Genomic DNA, 15,205 nt, shown 5'->3' on the forward strand with positions numbered 1-15,205 from the left:
CTCACTGGAGCTGGCAATATATTAAAAAGTGGGAAGAAGGTGTAAGGGGGCGAGAAGGAATGACATTTCTCTCACCTAAGAATATGCAATTCAATTCAATTCAGCTACTCACCTCATCATTGCTAATAGGCACAGAGGGATGGAGAAGGTTTCCAATCTCGCGCAGATTTTCAAACCGCTCAGCTTCCAACTTCACCCTTTCAGTATTACCCTTCTCAATGGCCTCGTCTATGAGAACACGCAGCCTTTTAATTTGTGTTACTGTAAGACCCTGGAACAAATCAAACAAATTACTTTGACACCAGAATTAGTTTAAAGGAGGACAACAACCTTGCTAATCACAGGACTTACACAGAACACATGCACAAGAGGCCTAGATCACAGACTAAAATTAAGTCTCCATTCAGGCACGCTATCAATAAAGGCATACAACAAAGATTTGCTAATAATATCCAACTCCTTCTATACTTGTCAAATTCTCTGCTAGCCACTAGATAAAAAGCCAGGTTATCTAAAACCTTAACCTGTCACATGCACAATAAATTCCAATGCTTTCCAAGAGGGCTTTGGAGGTCAATTTCGTTTTACTTGTTTGGGTGGGTGTTAGCTGGGGAGAAACCCAATTTCGATTGCAAATAGGGTATTATGCATACCACCAGCAGGCACCACACACTCAGCCACAGAGACTGTTGGAGAAAGCTTGTGCAAACAACCTAAGAAGTCACAAAAAAGAAGGTCTTCTTTCCTGGTTCCTAATCAAATGTATTGCTTCTCAGCAGGAAGACGAACAGGGGCATAATTTACAAGTTGGTGAGAATAAATATACTTATAAAAGGGGGCATAAAAAGGGAGGGTTCAGCATACGTCCTGCCCCAAAAAAAACCAGGGTGGAAACAGAGATGAAGGGTTCCTATCCAGAAATGTTATGAAGGCAATTCTTCATTATTAGTGAGAGAGTTGAACTGATCTTCATCTCTAACAGGCAAGTGGGACTCAGGCAGAAGTATGGCTTCTTACAATACATAGCCTAAAAGGGACGGGAGTGAGGAAAAGAAACTGCAAGAAGAAAGTTAAACTGACGTTCTGCCTCAGGAAAGCTAGATGCATAAACCTGTGAGGGGTTGCATGAGAAAAGGAAAAGAAATTGACATATCCAACCCTACGTCTTACTAATTAATTATTTAGGAAGTACCCAGCCAGGGAGGAAATGAGAGAGCATATATTCTTTGGAACTAGCTAGTACTACATTCACAGAGAACACAATCTAATGTTTCGGATCAACACATTCACTAACTAAAAAGCCTACACATCTTTCCTAAATTTGAATTGTTCCTTGGCTACAAGCAACAAAAGTGGGCCATAATATAAATTCATCTAGCAACTATACTAAAACAAATAACCCTAGTGCAGTTATAAATAAACTTGCAAGCTAGAATCTTGGTTTCATCTCTTCTATGTTTCATTTACTGAAGATAAATTGAAAATCAGCAAAGACTGGAAAGAAGAACATTGAAAATGTGCCAATGCTGAATTTTACTAGGTTTCACATAATGAATACATGAAAAAGCAGGTGAGGTGCTCTCTCCGAACACAAAAAGGTTGTTTTAGATACCCATAGTGGGACCCAACTTTTTGCTTCAAAGTTTTATATCCAATTGTGCTTCTACAGAAAAACAAATGTGAGCAAAGTTAAAACTTTGAAAAAAGATTTTAAGAAGTGCATACAAAAAATGCGAATTTTAGAGGAATCTTTAATCCTTTGTGCATAAATTATATGATGGGTGGATGTTCGATATCCAACATGGTGCATGCATTTCCCTGCCTTTCCTATTGAATGTTCCTTATTTTGCCACAGTCTTCTTCCAATACATTCAAAGTGTTACGACTGGTCAGTTCAAAGACTGGGGTAAGAAAAACCAAATAGCTCTTAAAAAATTAACATTTCCAAGAATCATAGGTGTCCAAATAAAAGTCAAATTCTGATGGTGCATTCAGAAAATCTAACTTTAACAGCAAATTCATCAATTCTTTCAGGATACGCCTGAAAGTGAATTGCAACTTTAAGGTGCAAATGATAGAAAAAATGCAAAAGAAGAGACAAAAAACAGCAAGTAAAGATAAACAAATAGTGAATATTCACAGTGCATGCCAGTGAGACTTACTGCAAGGATCTCTGCTGTGAGGTCATCAAGGTTTTGTGCATTTTCTGGGATGGTCTCGTTGTCCCCTACGGGTTCTTTTTTCTGAAACAGAACATTCAAAATAACTATTATACCAAAAGATGAGGGGGTGAAAGCTACCTAGAAAATACGGTAACCGGTCCAGCTGATGTTAAAGAATTTTGACAAACGTCTGGCAAAAAGAAAAACGAACACAAAAAAACACATTACCCCTCCAATAAAAATAGTCCATACAATACTATGCGTTTTGACAGTGCTCACTTCCATGGTCCTATTGTGTAGCACTGTAAATATTTATCGCATTGGTTCATCCGGACTATACAATGATGTTAGTGTTGAGAAAAGTCCCAATTATGATACATGCCACAAATTCTGGGTTTGGGTCATCCAATTCACAAAGTAAGTACATGATAAAGGCATATCATGGAAAGACATTTCATTGGTGGAGTGGTTCAAGCTCTTTAGAGCCTGAGTTCAATAAACTTATTTGATTTGTCCTTATTGAAACAAGCCAAGTTCATATGAGAAGGGCCCTCAAACGCTGCTGCACAATGTCACAGCCCTGCCTGAATTTTCAGTTGCCCCAGTCAAAACATTCGTAACTGTACCAAGTTTAGAGGCATCTTTCATTTTTTAAGCCCACGACTAGTTTCATGTCAAATTGTAAAGAGTTCCTAATGTTGCCACCCTGATGAGGAATGTCTGGCCTCCAAATGTGTATCTATTGAATGTAGGTGAGGATTTTTCATCGTATTAAACTTGTTTTCATCACACAGAATTACAAGAGTGCTTTGATAACTATTAGAATACATTTTTAAACGTTGTACAGTTCATTTACAAACTATTTAAATGTGTTAGAAAAAAAACTGACATCCTACAGCCATTAATTTCACACTCTTTGTACAGCACGATTGTCAGAAATTTCACTTTATAAAATCCTATAACTTTACTGCTTATTTTATCCTGGAGGTTGTTTACTTTTCTTTCTCTGACTGCAAACTGTAAGACAAACTTAATATTTAACCTCTGTCTCTGAAAGCAGAGCAAAATTGACAAGTTAAAAACAAGATTTAAAGGCATTATTTGCTAATTCACGTTCTGAGCGAACAGAACACCAGTTCTTTATCAGCTCACCAGAACATGCCTTTAGGACCTAAAATAGCCCTGATCAAATCTGACTCGCTAAAGCAAGTGGGCGAGTAGATTTCTCGAGGCCTGAGGGTTGTTCATCCCATCCATACTAGATATCAACGAAGTAGGTATATTTGCTCTATATAAATGTAGCAGAGTGAACACAGAGTATGTATATGATGCTTTCTGTGTGGAAGCAGAAATCCATGTTCAAACCCTATATGTTTAGCTGACAATATGGAGGCTAAGGATGAACATTTCATACAGAGATATGAACTGGTAAAAAAATATGGAACATTCCTGGGCCTTTTTGTCTAGGGTGTGCCCTGTATAGTTCAGTGTACTGGCTTTGGATTGTACTGTTAACACAACAAGTGCAATGTAACACAATGGTGTATTTTTGTATGCCTAACGTCTTTTTCGCATATTTGCAATATAAAAGTGTCTCTTTTCAAGTTATATCTGTTTGACACATTCTTCTAAAAAGCAGGGTCTGGTCCTTAGTGGACTAATGTATCCACTGTAGGGGCCTGTGTTCGACCTTATGGTCATATGTTTTAATCCAGACGGTCCACTCAGCCTTTCATCCTTCTGTGGTCAATAAAATGAGTACCATTGAGTTTGATTTTATAATTTATGATTTGATTTTATAATTTATACAGCGCACGAATGCCCAGGGGCATCTTGGCGATAGGGACAGTAGGACAGGATCGTTTTAATGCAGATTATGCACCATGTCTATTTGTGAAGAGCCAGGTCTTCAATGCTCTTCTAAACGACATAAGCGACGTACTGCTCTTGATAGAGATTGGGAGGAGGTTCCAGATTTTAATTGTTCCACCTAGGAAACTTCTTCCTCCCCATTGGAACTGCTTGAACTTATGTTTTTGTAGCAGTTTAGCGTGAGCCGATCTTAGGCTCCTGCCTGGTGTATACCATTTCAAATGAGTCTTTAAAAACTGCGGACCAATGCCTTTTAATGTTTTAAAGGCCAAACATTGAGATTTAAAAATAATCCTTTTGGCCACTGGGAGCCAATGCAGAGCTTCCAATCTGTGGGCGACCAGCTCATACCTGGGGGTGTCAAGTATCAATCTTGACGCTGCATTCTGCAATCTCTGAAGCCAGCAGCAGTTGCGATTGCATCCCAACATAAAGGGCATTGCCATAGTCCAGTCTGGACAGGGCTAGAGCTGTGACCAATGTCTTCAGCGCCTCGCGAGGGATGAAAGGGCAAATTTTCCTAATCATTTTTATGATGACCCAAAAGGTAGAAGTTAGCTTATTAATCTGAGCATTAAATGTAAGCTTATCGTCAAAGACAAACACCAGGTTCCTAGCCTTAGAGACTGGAGTTGGACAGTTGCCCAGACTATCAGGGCACCAAGTTGGCGACCAGAAGGGAGGGTTGGGACTTAACAGCATAACTTCTGTTTTTTCACAGTTCAGCTTTAAGCAGTTAGCCTGCATCCATTCATTCACCTGCGTTATGCAGTGATTGAAACAGTCAGCTGTCTCTTCCACATTATTTGAGACCAACACCACCACCTGTGTGTCGTCAGCATACGAGGTAGCCAAAAAAACACACTATCCAATAATAATAGCCAGTGGCGCCACTTATAAATTAACAAGCATTGGAAATGCAATAGGTCTCGCAGTAGGAAAGTTAGAGCTATAGGTGTTATATTTTTTTTTATGTATTTTTTTTTGTAAATAGCTAAATTAATAGCTTTCTTCTTTACAAAGGCAATAGTTATAATTTTTGTAAATGTGACACCTCTAGCATTTGTAAAGCAACATGTTTAGTATGTACGTGACTTATGTATTGATATAAAAAAAAATCAATGGCTTTTACATTTTTTTAATAATTAATACGTAAAAAAAAGGCATGTTATTTTATATTGCTATTAGCTTAAACTTTATTAAATATATTTAGTGAAGATTTTTTTGTTTATTTTATTGTGGCGAAAATCCAAGAACAGAAGTGCATTTTTAAGATTTAGTTTGACATTTTGAATATTTTTTGTAACATTGGCAAAACATATTTGAACTAGTGATGCTGTGGTGCCGAGTGATGCTGTGGTGCCGAGTGATGCTGTGGTGCCGAGTGATGCTGTGGTGCCGAGTGATGCTGTGGTGCCGAGTGATGCTGTGGTGCCGAGTGATGCTGTGGTGCCGAGTGATGCTGTGGTGCCGAGTGATGCTATAGCGTTATATGACGCTGTGGCGCTGAGTGATGCTGTTGCGCTGAGTGACACTTTGACGTTGAGTGATGCTGTGGCGCTGAGTGACGCTGTGGCGCTGAGTGACGCTGTGGCGCTGAGTGACGCTGTGGCACTGAGTGACGCTGTGGCACTGAGTGACGCTGTGGCACTGAGTGACGCTGTGGCACTGAGTGACGCTGTGGCACTGAGTGACGCTGTGGCACTGAGTGACGCTGTGGCACTGAGTGACGCTGTGGCACTGAGTGACGCTGTGGCACTGAGTGGTGCTGTGCTATTTAATTGTTTTGTTGCGTTGACTGTTGTTGTGGCGTTGATTGGTGCTGAGTGATGCTGTGGCGTTTATTTTGTTTGTGGCATTGAGTGAAGCTGTGCTATTGAGTGTTGCTGTGGCATAGAGTGATGCTGTTGTATGAAGTGATGCTGTGGCATTGAGTGATGTTGTAGCATTGAGTAATGCTGTGGAATTGTGTGGTGTAGTGTTATTTAGTGTTGCTGTGGCATTTAGAGGTGCTGTGGCATTGAGTGGTGCTGTGGCGTTAGGGTGTTGTGTTTGAGTGTGTATTTGGAGGATGTAGTTGTTGTTGGTGAGTTGATGAAATGAGTGTTTGTGTTGTTTAGGATGTGTGATGGTGAGTGTGCTATTGCGTTTTTAGTGTGTGAGGGTGAGTGAGGATGTGTGAGGGTGAGTGTATATGTTGAGTGAGGGTGTGTGAAAATGAGGTGTTGAGGGTGTGAGGGTGTGAATGAGTGAAGGTTTGAATGAGTGAGGGTGTGTGAGGGAGTTTGTGGGTGTGAGGGTAGGTGAGTGAGTTTTTGAGAGAGTTTTTGAGGAAATGAGTGTTTGTGTTGTTTAGGATGTGTGAGTGCGCTAGAGCGTTTTTTGTGTGTGAGGGTGAGTGAGGATGAGTGAGAGTGAGGGTGAGTGAGAATGGGTGAGGGTGTAAGGCTGAGGTGTTATGAGGATGTGAGGGTGAGGTGTGCGAGTGTTTGACGGTGTGCGAGTGCTTGATGGTGTGTGAAGGTGAGTGGTGTGTGAAGGTGAGTGGTGTGAGAGTGTGATGGGGTGTTAGGCCGATGGTTTGATGTTTTTTTTTGTGTTCACGTGACTTAGATGTATTGATATTGTAATTCGTTTTTTGTTTTTTTTTGGTTAAAATAATTAATAGTTAAATAAAAGTGATTGTAATTTATACTGGCAATACTTTAATTTTTTGTAAATAACTGTAGTGAATATTTTGTTCAGTGTATTTTGGAGGGTCGAAAATCCAAGAACAGAAGTGACATTTTAACATTTTTGTTGACATTTGTAATAAAGCTTGAAACATTGAGAGAACATATTTGAACCAGCGAAGCTGTGGCGATGCTGAGTTATGCTGTGGTTGCGCTGAGTGATGCTGTGGTTGCGCTGAGTGATGCTGTGGTTGCGCTGAGTGATGCTGTGGTTGCGCTGAGTGATGCTGTGGTTGCGCTGAGTGATGCTGTGGTTGCGCTGAGTGATGCTGTTGTTGCGCTGAGTGATGCTGTGGTTGCGCTGAGTGATGCTGTGGTTGCGCTGAGTGATGCTGTTGTTGCGCTGAGTGATGCTGTTGTTGCGCTGAGTGATGCTGTTGTTGCGCTGAGTGATGCTGTTGTTGCGCTGAGTGATGCTGTTGTTGCGCTGAGTGATGCTGTTGTTGCGCTGAGTGATGCTGTTGTTGCGCTGAGTGATGCTGTTGTTGCGCTGAGTGATGCTGTTGTTGCGCTGAGTGATGCTGTTGTTGCGCTGAGTGATGCTGTTGTTGCGCTGAGTGATGCTGTTGTTGCGCTGAGTGATGCTGTTGTTGCGCTGAGTGATGCTGTTGTTGCGCTGAGTGATGCTGTTGTTGCGCTGAGTGATGCTGTTGTTGCGCTGAGTGATGCTGTTGTTGCGCTGAGTGATGCTGTTGTTGCGCTGAGTGATGCTGTTGTTGCGCTGAGTGATGCTGTTGTTGCGCTGAGTGATGCTGTTGTTGCGCTGAGTGATGCTGTTGTTGCGCTGAGTGATGCTGTTGTTGCGCTGAGTGATGCTGTTGTTGCGCTGAGTGATGCTGTTGTTGCGCTGAGTGATGCTGTTGTTGCGCTGAGTGATGCTGTTGTTGCGCTGAGTGATGCTGTTGTTGCGCTGAGTGATGCTGTTGTTGCGCTGAGTGATGCTGTTGTTGCGCTGAGTGATGCTGTTGTTGCGCTGAGTGATGCTGTTGTTGCGCTGAGTGATGCTGTTGTTGCGCTGAGTGATGCTGTTGTTGCGCTGAGTGATGCTGTTGTTGCGCTGAGTGATGCTGTTGTTGCGCTGAGTGATGCTGTGGTTGCGCTGAGTGATGCTGTGCTGGTGCTGAGTGATGCTGTGCTGGTGCTGAGTGATGCTGTGCTGGTGCTGATTGATGCTGTGGTGGTGCTGATTGATGCTGTGGTGGTGCTGAGTGGTGCTGAGTGATGCTGTGGTGGTGCTGAGTGATGCTGTGGTGGTGCTGAGTGATGCTGTGGTGGTGCTGAGTGATGCTGTTGTGGTGCTGAGTGATGCTCTGGTGGTGCTGAGTGATGCTCTGGTGGTGCTGAGTGATGCTCTGGTGGTGCTGAGTGATGCTCTGGTGGTGTTGAGTGATGCTGTGGTGGTGCTGAGTGATGCTGTGGTGGTGCTGAGTGATGCTGTGGTGGTGCTGAGTGATGCTGTGCTGTGGTGGTGCTGATTGATGCTGTGGTGGTGCTGATTGATGCTGTGGTGGTGCTGAGTGATGCTGTGGTGGTGCTGAGTGATGCTGTGGTGGTGCTGAGTGATGCTCTGGTGGTGCTGAGTGATGCTCTGGTGGTGCTGAGTGATGCTCTGGTGGTGTTGAGTGATGCTGTGGTGGTGCTGAGTGATGCTGTGGTGGTGCTGAGTGATGCTGTGGTGGTGCTGAGTGATGCTGTGGTGGTGCTGAGTGATGCTGTGCTTTTGAGTGATGCAGTGGCATTGAGTGATGCTGTGGTGTGGCGTAATGCTGTTGCTTTGATCAATGCTTTTTTTTGTGTTTTCTGTGACGTTGAGTGACGCTGTTTTTTTTGGGCGTTGATGGATGCTGTGCATTGAGTGGTGCAGTGGCGTTGTGGTGTATTGTGGCATTTTGTGGTGCTGAGTGATTTTGTGGTGCTGAGTGATGCTGTGGCATTGAGTGGTTCTGTTGCGTTGAGTGGTTCTGTTGCGTTGAGTGTTACTGTGGTGTTGAGTGACGCTGTGGCATTGAGTGAGGTGTGTGAGGGTGATGGGGTGTGAGGGTGAGTGATGGTGTGTGAGGGTAATTGGATGAGGGTAAGTGGTTGTGTGTGATGGTTATTGTGTGAGTGATTGATGTTGTGTGAGGGTGAGTGGTGTGTGAGGGCGATGGGGTGTGAGGGCGATGGGGTGTGAGGGCGATGGGGTGTGAGGGCGATGGGGTGTGAGGGCGATGGGGTGTGAGGGCGATGGGGTGTGAGGGCGATGGGGTGTGAGGGCGATGGAGTGTGAGGGCGATGGAGTGTGAGGGCGATGGAGTGTGAGGGCGATGGGGTGTGAGGGCAATGGGGTGTGAGGGCAATGGGGTGTGAGGGCAATGGGGTGTGAGGGCAATGGGGTGTGAGGGCGATGGGGTGTGAGGGCGATGGGGTGTGAGGGCGATGGGGTGTGAGGGCGATGGGGTGTGAGGGCGATGGGGTGTGAGGGTGAGAGATGGGGTGTGATGGTAATTGTGTGAGGGTGAGTGTGTGGGGGTGACTGTAAGTGTGTTGTGTTGTTGTGAGCTTGTGTGTGTGGCAGTGTGAGTTTGTATGTGTGTGCGTTTTGATTACGGAATTTTGCATAGTCCTAGAATTAGTCCCTTTTCCCTTTTTTTTTTGTTTGTGCGTAAAAATTGCGGACGCTACCTATGTTATTTAGGTTAGCGTTCTAGTTTATTTTGCCGATTTACCTTGGATTTTGATTGACGTGTATTCCGTCCAATCAAATTGCAACGTTTTCTTACGTAGCGTTGCAATTGCGTCACGTTAATTGGGAAACTTCCAGATCTTCTGGAACCGGCGTATGTCTAAGGCGCGTCGTGCTTCCCGCGTTGTAGCCGCGTCGTTTGACAGGTAAGTTGTCAATCTAATCATTTTTTTGTGTTGTTTACCTAGTGTTTCTTTACTATATATATATTTATTAGGTTTTGTAATGTTTTTTAAAGAATTAACTTTGCGATCGTACTTGGCTTGTGTATGTACCTATTGTACTTTTATGGAATGTTTCTAATTTCCCTTAGTTAATGTATTTTTGCTTACTTTTATGTAATGTATGTTATAAAGAAAACGTTTTGGGATGTACTCTTTCTACATATTGCTATATTTGTTTAGTTGACAATGTGTTATTTAGACGGTACTTTTTATTGTTCCTTGTGTTTTGGTGTTGATTAAATTGTATTTATGTTTTCTTTGTTGTTTTGTTTTCCGTATACTTTCTGAATTTCGCCCACCTTTAAATATTTCTATTTATTGTACTGGTACGTAAAAGCTATATTTGCTGTATATTTTGAAACCTACATGTTTTTACTGCTTTTGAGCACAAATTCCTTATGTATGTTTTTGTAAGTACTATAACATTTTAAAGCAATACCTATGGACTGTAAGCTTATACTTTTCAAAACCTGTATTTTTTTTTATCAAAAAGAAATGTTATGTTTTCAATACCATTTGAATGACTTTAAAGTACTATGTATGTTAATTAATGGTCCAGTATACATATGAAGCCACCTTTATTAATTGTTTATAATTTTGGGGTTACTTTGAGTGGAATACTTTATTGTAGTTTTGGAAGAATTGCAATTAGGCTGTGAAGTCTCGTGCTTTTGTGATTACGCACTTTGTTTGTGTTTTGGTTTTTTCCGGCATTGTTTAATGGTTTATTTTCCCTTACTTTAGTAAGTGCTTTCTGTTGTGAATTTGTGTCCTTTAGATGGCTTTGTCCTTTTAAATTGTATTATTTGCAGTGTATTCAGATGTTTCCCTATTTTGTGTGCATTTATGTTTTTTGTTAAAAAAATGATTTATTTTACAATCTCTTTCTGCATTTTTGTGTATTAATTGCTGCACTGTCCTCGCAATGCATTACGTTTTTATATTTGAATAGCTACAAGTGTGTAATCCGATTTTTACTTATTAAAATAAATGTTGCCTAACGCTATTTATGTGTGGAGTTGGAGGGTGGAGTTGTAGTTGGAGGGTAGAGTTGTAGGGTGGTATTGTAGTTATAGGGTGTAGTTGGAGGGTGGACTTGGACGGTGTGAGTGTGAGGGTGAGTGGATGTGAGGGTCCGGGGGTGTGAGGGTGTGTGCTGGTGTGAGGGTGATTGAGGGTGACGGTTTTAGTATGACTGAGGGTGAGTGTTGTGAGGGTGTGTGAGGATGAGGGGGTGAGGGTAAGGGTGTGTGAGAGTGTGTGACGATAGTTGTTGGTGAGTGAGGCTGAGAGTTTGAGGGCGAGTGTTGTATGTGTATGTATTTTGCGGCACCATCGGTCAGAATAGTGTTGTTTTTGTTCTGCTATGAGTATGTTCTACACTTAGCGAAGTTGTAATTTAGTAAAGCGCCACCATTAAGATTGGTGGAGATAGAACATGGGTGTTTTGATTTTTTTAGGCTGCACACTTCTTGTAAACGATGACGACTTTCCTCCCTCGTTCTGACCATAAAAACCTTTTTGATAGTACTTGTCGCCTCATCTGCTTTTCTTCCTGCCCATGTCTATAGCAAACATACATGTTTTGAAGCGGATGCCTGACAGGCGTATGCTGGACCCCAAACTGTGGTGTGTGGGCGGCTGTGGTGTATGGGCGGATGTGGTGTGTGGGTGGTGGTGGTGGTGGTTTGTGGGCATGTGAGAGAGAGTGTGCGTGGCCGTGTGAGAGAGAGTGTGCGTGGGCGTTTGAGAGTGTGCGTGAGAGTGAGTGTGCGAGGGCGTGTGAGAGAGAGTGCGGGTGAGAGAGAGTGCATGTGCGTGGGTGGGTGAGAGAGAGTGCGTGTGCGTGGGTGTGTGGACTTGCTGTATCATTCAACTACTGTAAGAGGTACATCTCAAGGTTGTACATGCTGGAGAATACGCTAACTCTGGGCCTTACTCCAGGGCTTCTGCGTGGATTCCAGCCTCTGGGTGACGGCAGCAGCAAGTGCAATAATGCAAACGCTTTTTGTTTTAATGCTGAGTTGTTGTAGCTTTGGACTGGTATGGTGGGTGCTTATACTTCCACACAATGACCCCACAGTGCTACGAATACAATCATATAAAGGCTGCACTCATATGTGAAGCATTGCACTTGCTGTCCGGAGTGATATTTGGTTCCTCCAGTCTGCTCCTGTATGCATATCAAATCCCCAGCTTTTGTAACAGAGTCAATAGAGGCCGTCAATGCTTGGTCAGTTTTTGCAAAGTTTACTTTCGAAGATGTAAGTGAGAGCTCAGGTTTTGTGGATGTTCTCAACCCACAGCGCTGCTCGCCGTATCACAGCAAATCATTTTGTTTTTCTCGAAACAGATGGATTTTTTTTCCAATCAAAAGTATTGTGATGGGCCTGCTGCTGCCTGCCTCTTGCAATCATTATGTGCTCAATTTTCCATTGCATGAGTGGATTTGCTTTCATCAGTGATTATTTGTTTGTTATTATAAGTGATTGCCGTTAGTGTTCTGTTTGTTTTGTGAGTCTGTAACATTGTATGTATTTTGCGGCACCATCGGTCAGAATAGTGTTGTTTTTGTTCTGCTATGAGTATGTTCTACACTTAGCGAAGTTGTAATTTAGTAAAGCGCCAGCATTAAGATTGGTGGAGAGAGAACATGGGTGGTTTTTTTTTGTTTTTGGCGTCCATAGCTGTCCATAGCTGGTGATTTGCTTAGATTTCAGTGGAAATTTGAACAAAACAACTCTGAGTGATAAAACAATCGTCACTGAAATCCACTCAGTGTGGAGAGGGAGGAGGTGGGCTGCCTGGTCACTTTAATAGCTTTGCTCTGTTGGTAGTGGTTGTGCAGGGAGAGAGAGGGGAGGTGCTGGCGGCTGGGGAGGGGGGAGGAGAAATGCGAGCCTGGCTGTGTACGGGGGGAGGTGATGGCGGCTGGGGAACAGATGGCGAAGGCTGGCTAATTTTTTTTTTTAAATAGTCTGTTATCTCGAGTTGTGCAGGCTGAGGCGGTGGCGCTTGGAGTCGTGGAGTTGCGGGTTTAAGACGAGACACGGCCGTGAAACTGCAGGGAGAGAGAGGGGAGGGGGAGGAGAAATGTGAGCATGGCTGTGTGCAGGGAGAGAGAGGGGAGGTGCTGGCGGCTGGGGAGGGGGAGGAGAAATGTGAGCATGGCTGTGTGCAGGGAGAGAGAGGGGAGGTGCTGGCGGCTGGGGAGGGGGAGGAAAAATGCGAGCCTGGCTGTGTGCGGGGAGAGCGAGGGGAGGTGCTGGCGGCGGTGATAGCCGTGGGAGGGAGCCTTTTCGCTTTCATGTGCACGCGCTTTTAATGTCAATGCGCTTGCGCATTGAGCTTAAATTTGACGGGCACTGCAAGGAATCGCCACGGAATCGCAAGTTGGTTAAAGTCTGTTTAAGCCCCTATAGTCTCGCAAGCTCAATGCGCATGCGCATTGACAGGCGAGACCTAAAAAGGGTGGGGCTAAGTGAAGACCGCTGTGATACCCCACATGGCAGTTTGAATATTTTAGAAGCAGCGTTTCCCAGTTCCACCGAGAAGGTTCTGTCTGCTAAATATGACGACAGAAGCTTTAATGAAGAATCATAGTCTACTAGCTAAAATCTCATGATTAATGGTGTCGAAGGGCGCCGACAGATCTAACAGGATCAAGGCGGCCTTCCCCCTGCATCAAAGATTATCCTGAGTTCCTCTGCTGCCATGACCAGCGCCATCTCTGTTCCATGACCCTCCCTGAAGTCGTATTGTGCATGGTCCAAAAGGTTCTTTTTGGTGATATATTCTGTGAGCTGGGTATCAAGCAGCTTGTCTAACACCTTAGATGGAAAGGGAATCCTTGAAATTGGGCGATAGCTCCTAGGCTTTTTAGGGTCTAGATTAGGTTTCTTCAACAGTGGCAGTACTGAGGATAATTTCCAAGTGTCTGGGAAGATGCCCGATTGGAACTTGTTAGCGAACAACAACATTTATTATTCACCAAGATAATTCAGACACATATGGTAAATTTTAGGGGGACAGGGATCTGAAGGGGATCCTGACTTATGTGTTTTTCACCACCTGGATGATCGGATCTAAAGAAGGGGGGAGAAAAACGAAACCTGTATTGATTGTGTTAATATCAGTCCCGATTTTTGCTTGTATCGAAGGGACATTGAGGTTGTCTTGAAAAAAGTTTAATAAACTGAGGCAACTTTATCGATAAAGAAATTTCCCAAAGTATCGCAAAGTTCGGGGCTGCTCATCACTGGAGCTTTTCCTGAAATGTTGGTTAGTTTTTTTACTGGGGCAAACAGTGCCTTGCTGGAGTTTTTGGCATCTCGGATTTTAGTTGTGAAGTAATTACTTTTTTTCTCAATGATCAATTTCTTATATACTAGTAATGATTGAGCATACTCCGCTATTCTGACCTGATCATAGTTATCTCTCCCTTTCTCTCAGGCCTCCTGCATTCCTGTTTTTGCAGTCTGAGTTATTCTTTAAACCATGGCTCAGAAGGTTTTGATCTCCTGGGGATAAAATTATTTTCCGGGGCCACAATATCGACCGCAGCTTTGACCCAAGAAGTCAGTCTATGCGCAGCTGTATTAGAGCGGTTCGGAGATCTGGTTTAGAGGTCAGGAGCGATTCTTGAAGAGCAGATATAATTATTTTTCCCCAATCTTGGTAAGTAACCATGGCAGGAATGCAAGCGGACCTGTGCTGTTGCTGACCTGCACTAACTGAAAACATTATTGCTCTGTGGTCCGACCACACTACGAGTAACACCTCAATGATTTTAATAGTAGGATTAGAGGTAAAAATCCTGTCTAACGTCTGGCCGGCATCATGTGTCTACTGCATAATGATCTGGTTCAAAGAAAAACTAGTCATTGTATCAGTCAATGATGCCATATTACTAGGCCCACATTTCTCTAGGTGATAGTTGAAGTCTCCGAGTACTGTGAAGTCTGAACCACCTAGGCTGGACTCCAGAAAGGGACTGATAATATTCAGGAGGGGGTCCGTGCCCTAGGAGGCCTATATAAAAGAAGTACATCGTTATGGGTAGCATAAGCATTATGCTCCACACCCAGACGCACAGCATAACCGGATATTTTATCCACTGATTTTTTACTCCTTCCTATTTATCAACTTTTAGTCCACTTTTAGTCCATATTTTTACACAATATTCGTCCTTCATAATTTCCACATCATATCCCATTTGCCTCTTTGGAAGCTTCACATATTTTCACGTGTCCATCCAGACGTTCGACAAAAAATATAAAAGAAGGCCATTTACAGTATAGCTGCTACTAAGTGGGATCTGAAAAGACGGAGTATCGCAGTCCGCAGAGCTCCCTGCAGAGGATTCCACCACTCGCAAGCTCTCTCTAAATATTATCGCTAGTCCACCCCCCCACTTGAGCATTCTATCTGCTCTAATAATAGTGAATCCTGCCGGGAGGGCAAGAGCGAGCTCTGGATCTGATGTCTCGT

The 15,205-nt window shown here is 43.4% G+C and overlaps 1 protein-coding gene across 1 annotated transcript in view; it reads right to left on the reverse strand.

Annotated features, from left to right (window-relative positions):
• SARS1 (seryl-tRNA synthetase 1) overlaps positions 1–15,205 on the reverse strand; it is a 102,257-nt gene that overhangs the window by 62,659 nt on the left and 24,393 nt on the right. The window contains exons 3-4 of the mRNA XM_078644215.1: positions 2,163–2,243; positions 113–271 (exon numbers count right to left, since the gene is read on the reverse strand). Of these exons, the coding sequence (XP_078500341.1) occupies positions 113–271; positions 2,163–2,243 (240 nt within the window). The remainder of the gene's footprint in view (positions 1–112; positions 272–2,162; positions 2,244–15,205) is intronic.

The sequence above is a fragment of the Lissotriton helveticus genome, chromosome 5_1 (assembly GCF_964261635.1).
Source record: "Lissotriton helveticus chromosome 5_1, aLisHel1.1, whole genome shotgun sequence".
Taxonomy (NCBI): domain Eukaryota; kingdom Metazoa; phylum Chordata; class Amphibia; order Caudata; family Salamandridae; genus Lissotriton; species Lissotriton helveticus.